At 39.3% G+C, this 16,129-nt stretch overlaps 2 protein-coding genes across 6 annotated transcripts in view; both read left to right on the top strand.

Moving 5' to 3' along the window:
* Positions 1 to 16,129, top strand: part of LOC139944826 (uncharacterized) — a 42,712-nt gene that overhangs the window by 9,412 nt on the left and 17,171 nt on the right. Inside the window, exons 1-2 of one of the 5 annotated variants that reach the window (XM_071941946.1) lie at positions 6,710 to 7,075; positions 14,448 to 14,641. In XM_071941946.1, the coding sequence (XP_071798047.1) occupies positions 14,471 to 14,641 (171 nt within the window). In that variant the 5' untranslated portion in view covers positions 6,710 to 7,075; positions 14,448 to 14,470. Of the gene's footprint in view, positions 1 to 6,709; positions 7,076 to 11,061; positions 11,552 to 12,369; positions 12,686 to 14,447; positions 14,642 to 16,129 lie in introns of those variants that run through there. The other 4 variants (XM_071941947.1, XM_071941945.1, XM_071941949.1 and 1 more) reach the window with 4 other exon arrangements.
* Positions 693 to 3,284, top strand: LOC139945169 (uncharacterized). Its single transcript, XM_071942454.1, has one exon. It carries the CDS (start codon positions 720 to 722, stop codon positions 2,655 to 2,657), a length of 1,938 nt encoding a protein of 645 aa, XP_071798555.1. The 5' UTR covers positions 693 to 719; the 3' UTR covers positions 2,658 to 3,284.

Here is a 16,129-nt window from a genome sequence, read left to right as displayed (position 1 = left end):
GGTATTAACACAGAAAATTATCACTATTCCATCCACAAATAGTCACCTTTAAATAGTTCAAAAGGTCATTCAAGAGCAACTGTAAATAATAATATTAATATTAATATTTTGTATTTTATATAACGCTTTTTCACTCCCGAATGGGTGTCTCAAAGCGCTTCAAATTATTACCCCTGGTCACTGGGCCTTAATTCAGTCATAAACCATCTCAGCTCCCTTGGGAGTATACGGCCTCGTGCAACAAATGCGCTACTCGGCACAATCAATCACAAGAACCATCTATGCCCTCACAGGTCTCCATTTACCCCTGGGTGGAGAGAAGCAATAATCGGGACACAAGTGTCACGACCGGGATTCGAACCCACAAACTGCTGAACAGAATCAGCAGAGCTTGAATTCGGTGCTCTTAACCGATCGGCCACGACACCCAACAATAATTTGAAAGGTTAAACAATAATATCTTGCTTTGTTTTTCCAGTTTTTCTTATCGAGAAACACAGCATAATATTTATATTTTGAAGGCAACTTCAAAACATCAAAATTGTATGTTGTTCGTGTGGCAAACAAATGACACAAGTTCCCCAGTAATCAGTGAGTCTGCTGCCACCTAGTGTCTTAAAATATCTATCAATTATTGCACTCACTGATTGTAGGAAAACTATTAAACAGAAAAGACATTCGTTTTACTTCAGGTTACAGGATTGTGCGTTCTCACCAAGATGGCCGAAGCTGCACCACCCACTGAGACCACTTGCAAGATTAGACATGTACACATCGAATGCCCTATCTGCCTGAATCGGTTTACCGATCCGAAAATCCTGGACTGTCAGCACAGCTTCTGCCTAAAATGTCTTCAAGCACTTGTAGCCAAGCATGATCAAAAAGAGGAGTGTATAATTTGTCCAGTGTGTAGAGAGAAAACTTCAATCCCAGAAAAGGGAGTGTCGGCTCTTTTTAACTGTTTTTTCTTGAGCTCGCTTATCGATGACGTCATCAATCTGGAAGGTCCGGATGATGACATCAATCCTCCTGTCTCGACTTGTGAAGGATGCGACGAAGGTCTTGAACCCGTTTCACGGTGTGTTGACTGTGATGCAAAACTCTGCACTGCATGTGTGGAACAGCACGCGAAATTAAAAATGAACAGGCATCATCAAATCGTTGATGCTTTCGCCTCATCAAATGAGCGACCCAAAGACACGGACAAAACTCAATCTCCAAAGTGCCGGAAACACACTGACCAGGAACTGTGTTTTTATTGCGACACGTGTGATTTACTTGTGTGTCTAAAATGTGTGGCACACGATCACCGAGCACAAAACCACGTTCTCTCTGAAATCAATGATTCCATTCGATCTTATCGTCAAGCTGTTGAAGAGGCATTGATGAAGTTTGATGAATGTCGCAAGCAATTTCAAAAAGTGGATGACTCTATCAAACACTCACAGCGTAGATTACAACTCATGGTCGACCGGGCTCTTCGATATATTTTGGCTAAGGAGGAAGAGGAAGTCACCAAGATAAGAAACGCATCTCGCCTCCTCCAAGAAAGAGTCTCTCAAATCAGTCAAGAAAGGGGTGAGGATTTTAATAGCAAACTGAGTAGCAATCACAATAAGATGAGCCGTGCAGAGCAGATCGTAGCTTCAGTCAATGACTTGATGCAACATGCTGATAACTTTGAGCTGCTGGACCTCAAGCCAAAGGTTATGCACAACTTGACATTCCACAAAGAGCTCCAGTTTCAAACAGTGCAGCATAGTAAGTCATTCATCAGGTTCAAAGGTCATGATGTCGTCACTGATGCGGATATCGGTGAAATACTAGAGGAAGAGAAGTGGGAGGTGATGACAGAGTTTGGTAAAGAAGGGGAAGGTGAGGGGGAGTTCAAGATGGCAGCAGACGTTGCTTGCTTTAGCAATGGTGACATTGTCGTTACTGATATAAAGAGGAATCTATTATCCACATTTACATCAAAGAATTGTTACAAATCTACTGGTGTTCAAAGTGAAACAGAGGATGGTCAACTATATAGTACTTACGGTGTTTGTGTGACCTCTGATGACCTGCTTCTGGTTACTGACGGACAGGGTGTAAAGGTTTATGATAGAGAACTGAGATACATTCGTCAGTTCATACCCTCGCAGAATGAAGTCGTGGGGCAGTCAGAGAGTCTACTCAGTAGAATCGCAGTGGACGAGAAAGATCGGATTGCAGTGGCTGACTGTAAGAGAAAGGTTATATCTCTCCATAATATGGATGGATCTACCATTTCTATAAAACATCATGCCGAAATAGAAAATCTGTCCGGGCTATCTGTAAGCAGCAAGGATCGACTGATCTTCACAAACTACTACAAGATGAAATTAGTTTGTTTGGATTTCATGGGAAAGGAGGTGTTCAATATCAGCACCTCCATTGACGGCAAACCTGTAAAACCTGCTGGTGTGTGCTGCGACGATGCTGGAGACATCTACGTGTCTGTTCATGGTGACGGTAGTGTGGGAACGTGTGAGATACATCATTACCACGCATTAGGTGAGCACATCGGCTGTGTAGCTCATGGCATGTACAATCCTTTTGGCATGACGTTTACTCCTACCGGTGATCTAATCGTGGCTGATCTTCAATCGGTCAAGATCATGCATCGCGTGTGAGTGTCAAAGGCATTGTCGAAAACGATACATTTGCAAGACAATTAAAACGAACAAATCGAGAGAATCAGTCCTACTGAAGAATGTGAAAAAATCATTATTCAAAGAAATCCACGAACTATTATTCAAAACCGACAAATCATTTCATGAAATCTTACTGATTGACTGTAGCATTAACATTGAGTCAATCATTATTCATAAATAACTCAAACAGTTTCGCTATTCGTATTGGTGGAGAGCACGTCACGTAGGGATGATTAAACGGTTGATAATAACCAGCTGGAGCTCTGTTTATAACCGGTTGTTTTCGGATACTACACGCTTGTCTTGGTGCAAGACGTTTCTCGTTACGGGCGTTGCGGGCGCTGTTGGTGAGTTGGCTGCGCTGTGTGTGAAAGGAAAACAAGAAACGTCGTGCACCAAGACTAACTACGCGCACGATGCATTTACGAAAACTGTCTCAGTCATAAAAATGCAACCCACGTACAAAGCTCAAGGACGTCGGAAAACGGATAAGTTTTACAGAGTTTCTTACTTTATTACGCCTTTTAACCAAAATGTATTGATGAATGGGAATTAAAGAGTAGTGACTTGTTCTTAAACTGCCGTTTGAAACCTTGGAGGGTCGTGGCCGTGCGATAAAGGCCCGAGCCGAAGGCGAGGGCCTTTATCACACGACCACGACCCTGCCGGTTTTAAACGGCCGTTTAAGAACTCGTCGCTCCCCTTTTATTCCCTTAATTAGTTTCCACTGAGCCGTTCAACCAATCAAAGGGAGGTGGGATGCGTTTTTTACTGAGAGAGGACTCAAAGCTCTGTTCAGTTGTTTTGAGACTAATTCTGTCAGAAGGAACACGTTGTCTTGGATCGGACGAGTTGGTCTATTAAAAGCGTTTGTAACTGTTTTTTATCAAATGCATATGGTTGGAAAGATCTTTTAAAAGTAGAATACAATGATCCACACAAGTTTAACTCGAAAATGCGTGTGCGAACTAACACGGTCGGCCATTTATGGGAGTCAAAAATTTGACTCCCATAAATGGCCGACCGTGTTAGTCGACGAGGTAAAAGGAAAACCGTGCAATTTCGAGGCATGTATGTGTAGATCATTGTATTCTACTTTTACAACATCTTTCTACACGTCATGCATTTTATAAAAAACGGTTACAAACGCTTTTCAAAGACCAACTCGACCGATCCAAGGCAACGTGTTCCTTTAATCCACACCATACCAACTGGTCATTTCATAGGCATTTATATCCTAAGATGGACCGTACCACACGTCCTAAAGGGGTTTCAATCAAGGGGCAGTGATTCGGTTAGAAAGGGGCAGGACTAATCTCTTCTTGCTTTGTGTACAAATGCATCAATTGTCAACGGTAGATGAAGCCATGACAAAACCTAGCTGTTAACTTACATTGAATCATTTGATTACACTTATGTATTTTTACATTAACAATGCAACGATTTATTTAAAGGCAGTGGACACTATTGGTAATATTGTCAAAGACTAGCCTTCACAGTATCTCAACATATGCATGAATTAACAAACCTGTGAAAATTTGAGCTCAATCGGTCATCGACTTGCGAGATAAAAATGAAAGAATGAAGTTGTGTGCGTTTAGATGGTTGATTTCGAGACCTCAAGTTCTAAATCTGAGGTCTCGAAATCAAATTCGATGAAAATTACTTCTTTCTCGAAAACTATGGCACTTCAGAGGGAGCTGTTTCTCACAATGTATTACACCAGCAACCATTATACCATCAAGGTTTTATGCTAATAATTGAGTAATTACCAATAGTGTCCACTGCCTTTAAAAGGAACATGGTCACCAGGTAAAATAGTTATAAGTAATTGAATGAAGTGCTGATATAATTCTTCCGAAGAGTCGATATTATAATCATGCTTATAATAATGTAGGATTTTAGTTGAAACGTGCCATTGGAAACGCTAGGGCGCCACCTACTGACATGACATACCTACAGACATGGCAGTAAAGTACTGTTCAGTATGCTTATACCTACTATTAAAGCTTGTTGACGGTTTTAAACTCTAATAACTATATTAGCTTGTAAACTGCATTTTATTTGCTGTAATGGGGCCTTTATGGAATTATCATAGAAACTCAATCGTTGTAAACAGTAAAGGTAACTTCTTTGGTGAATATTATACAAATAATGAATGTTTATGAGTGCAATGGTGCGAATATGTTCATGAGTTGAAATAATGGAATGTTCTGTTCAACGAGGCGGAGCCGAGTTGAATGGAACATTTCATCTTTCAACGAATGAACATATTTGCACTATTGCACGAATGAAAAACACTCATTATTTGTTTTATATAACATCCAAGTAGATATTTGTCATGTTGATTGGAGGATACAACTTTCAAAATAAACAAAGCGTAGGCCTACAATTTCTAATTGTGAAATTGCACACGTTTCTTTTGGGTCGGCCTGTTTGACAATGTGCGTTCAGCAGTACAGCTATCTTGAGACACGCAGTTGCAGAATGCTAGTATGTGCCCATATATATAAAATTATATTTTATAACACCCCTTGCAAGTATTCTGCCTGCTCATTGGTTTAGAGCCCATCACATGACATGTCTTAGTTTTGCTAGACGACGGTCGTGTGATAGTGCGTCGGTTTGCCATGCGCTGGTCCGAAGACTAGCACACGGCGCCGTGCGCTAGTCCGACAGACTAGCACACAGCGTGCAGTACCCAGACGTCCGTTGCGTGTACGATGATGATGAATTAATAGTCTGTAACCATTTCGGATTGCACGACACTCACTACATGCAGCACAGTAAAAGTGTTTGCAATCTGTATTCGCGTCGTCCATGGATTGTAGCATTCAGGTCTGTAACTTAATAATAATAGTACGGTATTTAGAAATGTTTAGGGTGTTATGAAACAAATATTGACTGCTTTTACTCGTGCAATGGTTAAAAACTATGACTCCCTCGGTGATCCCCGTAGCTTCGTCTCGGGAAAATAGAAGGCTCCCGGGGATCACCTCGGGAGTCATAGTTTTAACCATAGCACTCGAAGCAGTCAATATTTGTATACTATATGTATGTGCCTTGTAGTAACACTTCTGCGTTACCAAAGACACGCGCACGCAGTGATGTTTTTTGCTCAGCATACAATAACACTTTTCGGATGGAACGAAAAATGCATGCTGAGTGACGTAGCGTGCAATGGTACTTTTATTTGCTAAGACGTGACGGACAATCCTCCAATCAAATGGCAAGGATCATGCTTGGGCGTTATATAAAACAAAATAACATCTTAAGGAATAACTGCATTCTCTAGATTTGATAGATACAGATACAAATACGGATATTGTAACCGTATCCGTTCACGTCAGCCGTGAATACACTGCATTTTCTCATCGTAGTGTTCGCAACAATTGGCTAAATTTGTTGTTATATCAAGCACGGCACCAGTGAAAGCAATTCCATTGGAATTGTTTTTGATCTGGCACAAAAAGACAATATGAAAGTCTGCAAAAAGGTTTTCCGTTTTTCTAAGACGTGTATGAGCTGTCGTAGTTCATCCGATGCTAACGTGTGTGCAAAATACGATAGTCGGCGGTTACGTGTCGAGTACGTATCGGTATCTGTATCCGTACACTTTGGAAACCTCTCTAATTTCCCATGTGGGAGACACATTCTCCGGTTGACATTATTTTCCTGCCCTTCTCTGCCCTTTCTTATACCTCTGCAGCCGATTTCACGAAATGCTTGGATTAATGCTTTCTCGAGTTAGGACGAGTACGTAACTCGTTCTAACTTAGGATGGGTTCTTCCTAAAGTCTATGGATACGTAACAATATAACTCATCCAAAGTCCTAAAATTAATCTCGGTTAGGATGAAGAGTTTGAGGAACGACGGCATGTCCCCACCCCACCTATGGCAAGCTGAATAAAGTAAGAGTGACTTTTGGTGGGCCTTTCGACCTTAAAAAGTTGGCCCTGCCTCCCGGATTTACAATTGCACATACAAAGTCAACATGAATAGTCATAGATCAAGGATGTATTGCCAGGCTTCCAACAAAAGAAACTTTGCTTTATACAAGAACCGTGCAAATGCTCCACACGGCGATTGTGTACTGATAATCACCCACCCGGAAAGTATGCCCTCGATGTAGTGCAGCAACAACATTGGGCTTTCTACCTCTTACCTTTATGATTTGTTGTGTATAGTGAGTACACACGTACACAGTGTCACACTACTGTAAACTGCTACTTGACTACCGCGAATCAGCGCTGACATGACAACTGTATTTCAAGGGGCTTTCCAGCGAATTATCCCGGCCCGCTGTTCCTGGTAACAGTACAATAGAGTGGACTGCTCTGGAAGTACGATAGGGTACTTGACATGCAAGATACGGAGACACATGGTTGTTTTATAGGTAAGATTGGATTACCCTTAACTTGTTTAACCTCAACGGTTTACTTTAGTTAAGCTACACCATTGCTCATCTGTTTAAAGGCAGTGGACATTGGTAATTACTCAATGTATTTATTAGCAAAAACCCTTCTTCATTACGAGTAATGGGGAGAGGTTGATAGTACCACAATTTGGGTACGAAGTGACTTGGGTACGAAGTGACTTGGGTACGAAGTGACTTGGGTACGAAGTGACTTGGGTACGAAGTGACTTGGGTACGAAGTGACGTGGGTACGAAGTGACTTGGGTACGAAGTGACTTGGGTACGAAGTGACTTGGGTACGAAGTGACTCGGGTACGAAGTGACTCGGGTACGAAGTGACCAAAATCGATACAATATGGTGAGAAACGGCACCCTCTGAAGTGACATTTCGAGAAAGAAGTAATTTTCCACAAATTTGATTTCGAGACCTCAAGTTTAGAATTTGAGGTCTCGAAATCAAGCATCTGAAAGCATACAACTTCGTGTGACCACGGTGTTTTTTCTTTCATTATTATCTCGCAACTTCGATGACCAATTGAGCTCAAATTTTAACAAGTTTATTATTGTATGCATATGTTGAGATACACCAAGTGAGAAGACTAGTCTCTGACAAATACCAATAGTGTCCACTGTCTTTAAGAACAGTAACATAGCTTGAGAACCGGCCTCTGAAGTTCAAATACTTTAAAACTTACTTTTAAAACACAAACTTCCTTGAGAAATTTAATAGTACGAGAGGAAATGCCATCTGAAGTAAAACAAGGACTATGAGAAACTGTTAGAAAAGTAGACACCTATCACCTGATAGTCCTACGGGTAGATGGATTAATGGTTTTCGTTGTTATCTGTTACAATCTTTAATAACTTACTTGTAAGAAATTGAATATGGGGTTAAAAAGGTTATTCCCATCAACCTATTCCACTCAACCTAAGTTTACTTAAGTTGATGGCAAAAACCTTTCAACCACATATTCAATTTCTTTCCAATATACATCCATTTGGTTCTTAAACAATCGGTGAATGTTGAGCAAGAACAAACTTCACTTGCCTTAGTTCAAGATCCTTCATCACTCGTTTGACCACAGTTTTGTACAACTAATTAAGGTATACATTGTACATGTATACTATGTCAACTTAAGATAAGAGAAAAAGGGGGATGCTTAGACCTAATTAGTACATAATTTAAATAACGGTAAAAACAAAAAGTATTGTTTTTTTATGACTATCCACAAAAAGTTAGTTCAATTATGTTAATTAGGTTTAAATTATGTTAATTAGGTCTAAATATCTGATATATTTTTTCTCTTCCAAACTCATTAAAAAGCATCGTACTCAAACTATTAATATTGTGCTTTGGACTGGGCCGTGATACAAAGTCGAATTCACCCATCACCCACTGGCTACCTATAACAGTGATTGTAGTAGGGCCTAGACATGTAGTACGGTGTACTGTTATTTCGGTGCATTGTCTTTTTATTTGCTCTACTAACTCGCCCTATTCATAACATCAGCAACATATACGTAGGTAAATTTACACTTCAAACTTAACAGTGTAACTGAGGTAAATAAAGTGTTCAGCAGCAGCCATGTGTTACGTCACGTTCCTCGTATTAGTTTGTGTAGAATGAATGGATTATTTTAGATTTCTTCAATTCACAGTCACGGGGAAAAGGCCACCCCCACCCTCGCCTATTTTCCCCAGTAATTGCCGCCAACTGTTAAAGACAATAGACATCATCAGTAATCGTCATAAATCATTCATCACACTTAGTGTATTTCAACATAAACACATATAAACGACATAACAAACCTGTGAAAAGTTGGTCGTCAAAGTGGCGAGAGTGGAATGAAAAAAACAAAAACTCGTCACACGAAGTTGTGTGCTTTCATCAGATGCTTGAATTCGAGACCTCAAAGACCCCTTCGAGGTCTCGAAATTAAGTTCAAATATTTTTTTTAGTGGAAAATTACTTCTTACTTCAGAGGGAGCCGGTTTCACACAGTGTTTTATACTATCCACTGCTCGTTACGAATTAAGTTTTTATTCTAAAAATTACTTTGAGTAATTACCAATAGTATCCATTGCCTTTAAAGACACTGGACACTATTGGTAATTGTCAAAGATTAGCCTTCACGGTTATTGTATCTCAACACATGCATAAAATAACAAACCTGTGAAAATTTGAGCTCAATCGGTCGTCGAAGTTGCGAGATAATAATGAAAGAAAAACACCTTGTCACACGAAGTTGTGTGCTTTCAGAAGCTTGATTTCGAGACCTCAAATTCTAAATGTGAGGTCTCGAAATCAAATCCGTGGAAAATTACTTCTTTCTCGAAAAGTACATTACTTCAGAGGGAGCCGTTTCTCACAATGTTTTATACTACCAACCTCTTCCCATTACTCGTTACCAAGTAAGGTTTTATGCTAACAATTATTTTGGGTAATTACCAATAGTTTCCAGTACCTGTAAGTTTTATCATGGTTTTATTTAGTCAGGCACTCGACTATGAACCACTTGGTCATCACGAAGTACCAAAAGTGAAGAGCGTTGTCAGAAGTTGTTGACAATGATGGTGATCGACATCAGTTAAAAAAGGGCTAATGCAGTGTTGCCCTAGCTGCTGCTTATTAAATGTGTGTAAAGGCTTTCACCCATGGAACTTTTGCTTCACACAAATTATATGGGTAAAATATACCACGTTTCTTCAGTAAAAAAGATGAAAAAAAACAAGGTCAAAATACTTTAAAGGCAGTGGACACTATTGGTAATTACTCAAAATAATTATTGGCATATAACCTTTCTTGGTGACGCGTAATGGGGAGAGGTTGATGGTATAAAACATTGTGAGAAACGGCTCCCTCACTGAAGTGCCATAGTTTTCGAGAAAGAAGTACTTTTCCACGAATTTGATTTCGAGACCTCAGAATTAGAACTTAAGGTCTCGAAATCAACCATCTAAACGCACACAACTTTGTGCGACAATGGTTATTTTTCTTTCATTATTATCTCGCAACTTCGATGACCGATTGAGCTCAAATTTTCACAGGTTCGTTATTTTATGTATATGTTGAGATACTAACTGTGAAGGCTAGTCTTTGACAATTACCAATGGTGTCCACTGCCTTTAATTGAACTGTTGTATTTTAATTAACATCAACAGTCAATGACATTTAAGTATCAATATTGCATTCGATGTGAAACAAACAAAAAAGCGGCCAACTCTATGTGACGACATAAACCATTAGTTAAATGTTAATTAAATGTTTAGTACCATCATCAAGTCATAAAGACAATGTGTGGTTAGATTTTCTGAATATGTGCCTGTGGATTAATTTTTCAAATAAAAACCATCATCAATAACTCACCAAAACATTAAGACCAACGACTATTGGTTATTATTGCACGCCTCAAGTTATACAGGATTAGAGCGCTAATTTGATCATGACTCACACAAGCGCTATTCACATGACAGCAATTTAACTGGGGTCCCTTGCTTAATTTAAGCATGATTGTAAGTAGCAATGTTTGAAAAGAATTTGCAAGACAACTTGTACAATAGAACAAAATCGTTGTCCTTTTACACGAAGTACAATTTGTTACAATCTTACAACCATGGTACAATCTAGCATCAACCCTTGCTAAATTACTCTCGTGTGAAACGGGTTATCTTACCCACTCCTACAGTGTATTACAAAAGACACAATACAGAATACTCCTGCATTGCCAACTGTTAACACTTGATGCTTACTCTCAAATGGGGCCCACTTTTGGTTACTACAAAGGAATGAAGGTGGATAGGTCGATATTCAGTGTAATTGTACCCGTGACGCATACAATGGTGAATGGGATTATTGCCTTTTAAGATAACTGCTACAACTTGTTCAGGAATTCAGTCCACAGGTGTCTGAGCATGGAGGTAGAAATCTATTTTCACCTCCAAATCCATGGTCTGAGCGATAATAACCCCAAATAAACGAATATTGTTTCACGCAGGATTATGGCTTTATTTGATCGACTTAACATTAACTGTTCATTGATTATAACACCTGAACGGCGGAATTGAATGCTTTAGGGGTATTTTCCAATAATCATCATTGTGACAACACTCTCTATCTGGTTTTACGTAACCATTGCTGTCTTCGTGTTGGTGTTCATGAGGACTCGTGGTGGTTTTTATTCATTGTGAGCAGCCATAGATGTGCAAGGTCGACACACATTTTGGGTGTTGCCGATAGTCAACCAGGCCTTGCCTTTCTTCTTTGGGACATTTCTTTTCTGTTGGACTTCATGTGCTTTTACATCACATCACTCGAGGGAGTCAGACGCTGAATGTTTTTGCATGAACAGTAGATGAATCCGTATTATAAACGCCTTTGAAAGCAAAAACTGTCAAATTATTCAGGATATGTGATTTCTCAAAATGCTCTATGGTAAAATACACGATTAGTAAAGGTAAGAGGAAACCAGTGTCATTTTCTTGTGGGACATGTACAGTGTATACGCAAATTGGTAGCTTGTTAAAAAGTGTATGGCTTCAAACTCACAGGAAAGCATTGTACATGATGTTTGCTGTTGTACATTTATAAGTATTTCATATTATGCATTCTCGGTGGGCTAGTTGGTATGACATCGGTCTAGAATTGCAAAGGTCGAACCCCACACGAGTAATTATGCCTGTTAGTGAAATTTTTTTGCAGCGTGCAATAGTACTTTTTGGATGGAACGAAAAAGCTGAGTAAAAACATCACTGCGTGCGCGTGTCTAATTGGTAACGCAATGTTACTGCAAGGTATATCAGTAAAATTACTAGCATTCGGCTTTTGCGTGTCTCAAAATAGCTGAACGAACGCACATTGTGACTGTTGAATCCAACAGGCCGACCCACAGAGAAACGGGTGTAATTTCACAATTAAAAATTGTAGGCTAACGCTTTGTTTGTTTTGAAAGTTGTATCTTCTAATCAAAATGACAAAGATCTACTTTGATGTTATATAAAACAAATAATGAATGTTTTTCATTCGTGCAATTCGTTGAAAGCTGGAATGTTCCATTCAACTCGGCTCCGCCTCGTTGAATAGAACATTCCATCTTTCAACTCATAAACATATTCGCACCATTGCACTCATAAACATTCATTATGTGTATAATGTTATAGATCATGCTTTACTTCATGAAAAGGGGAACATCCATAATGCTTCACCTTTGGTCAAAAATGTGTTCAGGCGCTTCTCTATTGCAGTGGAATAACAAACTGAGTGTAATGATGACAGCAAACCGTTTTATGCAAATCGACTCGGTGTTAGACTCTGGAAACTAACCCCACGTTAGCATTGTCAAGTCTTATCAACGCGTGGCCTTATTGAACCCGGAACTGATGAGATCCATGCCAAAAAATAAGTACAGCCTATAATCGTAAATTATGTCATACTTTGTTATCATGATCCAGAACATTTTTCATGTTGTGTGTCGTTAGTTTGCTCAATAATACCGATGAGTGAAAGAAGAGACTAAACATTGCTCTGTCACACCGTTGACGCAGGCACATCGGAACGCGTTTGAAACCAAGTAGCGGTACATTGGAGTAAGGTATGTGATAACATGCAGTTTCATTTCAACAACCAGTGGAATATCATGTGGCCGGGGGCGTGGCCGGGAGGGGACAGTGGGGGTGGGGAAGGGGGGGGTTAGGATGGGGGGGGGGTGCTCATAACAAGCACATTACCTGATTACTGCCTGTTTAAATTATGATGATACTTTAAAGATTTATATTTTGCTGAAAGTATCTTTGTTAAACAGTCTTAAAACAAATCCATTCATTTTTATCGCGCTACCCCACCAGGGCCCGATTTCATAGAGCTGCTTAAGCACAAAATATTGCTTACATATATCGAGTCTAACATCAAACCAGAGTCATGCATGTGGGTTTGGGTTTTTAGTCCCCTTGGGGTTTTCCACCCTCATCTGAACAGAACATTAACCAATTCTTCTCGTTTCCTATTCATACCTGTTTTTGGCGATAGTTATTCTAACTTATCCCTTTCTTCTGTTGTATATTCACTGCAGCAGTATACACTTAGTAGTTTTTGCCCCACCATTTCAATATAATCCAGAAAGCTAACATACAAGACTGGTTATGTTGAGGGATAGTAGATTTGGTCAGTTCTTTAAACATGACAGTTCTGTCAATATGTGCTCTTTGTGATGTTAATAAATCATATTTGTTTAACCACGGCGAGGAAGCTACTTGAAGTATCCTCTTAGGGAAATGTAAATAAATGTACACTAGTCTTATATCGGTGTGTCTAATCGAACGGAGATTGCATAATAGACTATGTAAGTCTCGCTCGTTGGGACCCGTTAAAGTTCGCGAGATTGTTTTACAGATACATGCGTTAAAGGCACTGGACACTATTGGTAAATTATTACTTTAAAAAGGTTATCCTTAGCATAAAAACTTACTTCGTAACGAGCAATGGAGAGCTATTGATAGTATAAAACATTGTGAGAAACGGCTCCAACTGTTTTATAGTGGTAAATTTTGAGGGAGAGGTAATTTCTCACTGAAGTAATTGAACTGAATTCGACACTTCAGCGCATCTGAAAGTACACAACTAATTTGTGTGACAAGGTTGTTTTTTCTTTCTTTATTCTCTCGCAACTTCGACGACCAAATGAGTTCAAATTTTCCAAGTGTATTTTATGCATATTTCAGTTAATACCCTGGTAACTTTTAAACATGAGTACACCATAGATAACTGTTATGTTATTTTTTGTGTTCTATAGTTTTATCTTTCTTGCATTATTTTACACAAGAGTAGAACATAAATGTGATATTTTGCCACCGTGAGTACTTAGTCTTTTAGGCTGGCCGATATACGAGTAGGTCTATGTGTGCTATTTCGTAGTACTCGACGACATCAAGTACCAATGACGAGTAGTAACACTGCCACAAGCCTGATCATGTACTTCAAGGAGGCAGCGGTTGCAATTGCCTTGATGCCCTCTGGTCATTGCATTGGATGCCTTGATACAATGTAAATTTACAATTTCTTCATAGGATGCCCTTCCCTTTCAAAAACAAAGCATCCTGGCCTGCTGTCAGAAAATCATTTTGATTTTTTGATTTGTTTTTATATATTTCGAACTGCCTCTAGACACCAGGCAATCACATGGTCTAGATTGTATGACACTGCTTTAGAACTGCAAAGGTCGTGGGTTCGAATCCCACCCGCCTAATATGCCTGGTATTTTTTCCACAGATCTCGGGTAATTACTGAGTACACAGTGTTAACACACATCGGTGTGTATGGGTAAAAACCAAACTCAATTTTATCTTTTTATTTCGCAGCCTAAAACAACATTTTGAATGTGATGGACGCCAACGAGAATGCAGCCTCTTTGCTGGTGTTTCACAGGGACCGTCTCAACAAACTCAGGGACGGCATATCCCGGGTACTTAATGCCTTTTCTGAAGTCTTGGTAGCGAGCGGGCCGATCGTGGCTGCAGAACCAGCTGAATTGAACAGAAAACTTCAAGAAATAGTAAGAAAACATGATAATATTCATTGATATACATGCTATAACCAAAATTTTTACTTACCGAAATATCACCCATCATGCCGTACATTATGGAAATAGATAGATCCCGGGTGCCATTCTTACACAGCTATACACTTTTTGCCAGTGTACTTGCAATGCGGGACTTAAATTTGTTTTATTTGTTAACTGGTGTTTTATACAAACAAAATTAAATGCAGCAGTAGCTGAAAGGGCCACTTAAAAATGGGGGAAAAAATTAGAGTACATGTAAAAAAAAAAAACAGCCGGGAAATGAAATTACTTAGAGGAACACGTTGCCTTGGATCGGTCGAGTTGGTCTTTGAAAAGTGTTTGTAACCGTTTGTTATGAAATGCATACGGTTAGAAAGATGCTTTAAAAGTAGAATACAATGATCCACACAAGCTTGCCTCGAAATTGCGTGGTTTTCCTTTTACTTTTGCGACACGGTCGGCCATTTATGGCTCCCATAAATGGCCGACCGTGTTAGTCGACGAGGTAAAAGGTAAAACGACGCAATTTCGAGTAATACTAATTGTGTGGATCACTATGTTCTACTTTAAAAATATTTTTTTAATCATGTGCATTTTGTAACAAACGAGTACAAACGCTTTTCAAAGACCAACTCGACCGATCCAAGGCAACGTGTTCTTTTAACTTACAAACCCTACATGAAAACTTATTACATTTGAGCTGCAATTGTGGATCGACAGGCTCTATGGCTACATGTATACGGTTCTATGGTTCGAGTCCCACCCTGTGGACTTTTCTACACATTTTTTTTTTTTTTTTTTTTTTTTTTAACAAAGGCTGTACATCAAATCACTCCTGGGAAAGCCCCCTCTTTATTTCTACTATCTATAATCTATGATCCTTTATTGTGGGCCCTCGGTGAACTAAGGTTTGTTGTCAGTGTGGATTTGATAACTTGGTTTCTTAATAGGCTTAATGTTTGTGTGAGAGGTTTAGATATAGACTGACCTGAATGATAAAGTCATGCCAATTTGTACATTGTAAACACTGCTAATGATTATCCTAAACGATGTCAATGCGTAACTGAATGCAAACAGTGAACTGGGAACTTCTTGTTTGTTCAAACACAAGGGGTGGTAAATAAAGTTGCCCTTTCACACGAGGTACTTTTTTTTCAATGTTACAACAATGCCATAACTTTGAAAATAAGTAGAACAGACCACTGTAAAAGAACAGAAAAAAAACAGACATAAAACATTCGTATTCTGGTGAAACGACTTCGTGGTTGTGCATATAAATCAGGTGAAACGATGCATAGGTCTAATATAAATCTGGACTACAATCTAATATAACAGCTTGCTAAAAGGCCTACTGGTAATTTTATTGGTGTACAAAGTGCAAGTTTTCCCCCAAGGGTTTTACTTGAGCCTAAAATAGATACGGATCCATAGAGGTCTGTTGTGTTCTTCCCATTCCTTGTAAAAGTAAATGTTTTTTTG

Source organism: Asterias amurensis, chromosome 12 (genome assembly GCF_032118995.1).
Source record: "Asterias amurensis chromosome 12, ASM3211899v1".
Taxonomy (NCBI): domain Eukaryota; kingdom Metazoa; phylum Echinodermata; class Asteroidea; order Forcipulatida; family Asteriidae; genus Asterias; species Asterias amurensis.
This window is presented reverse-complemented; position numbering and strand designations above follow the sequence as displayed.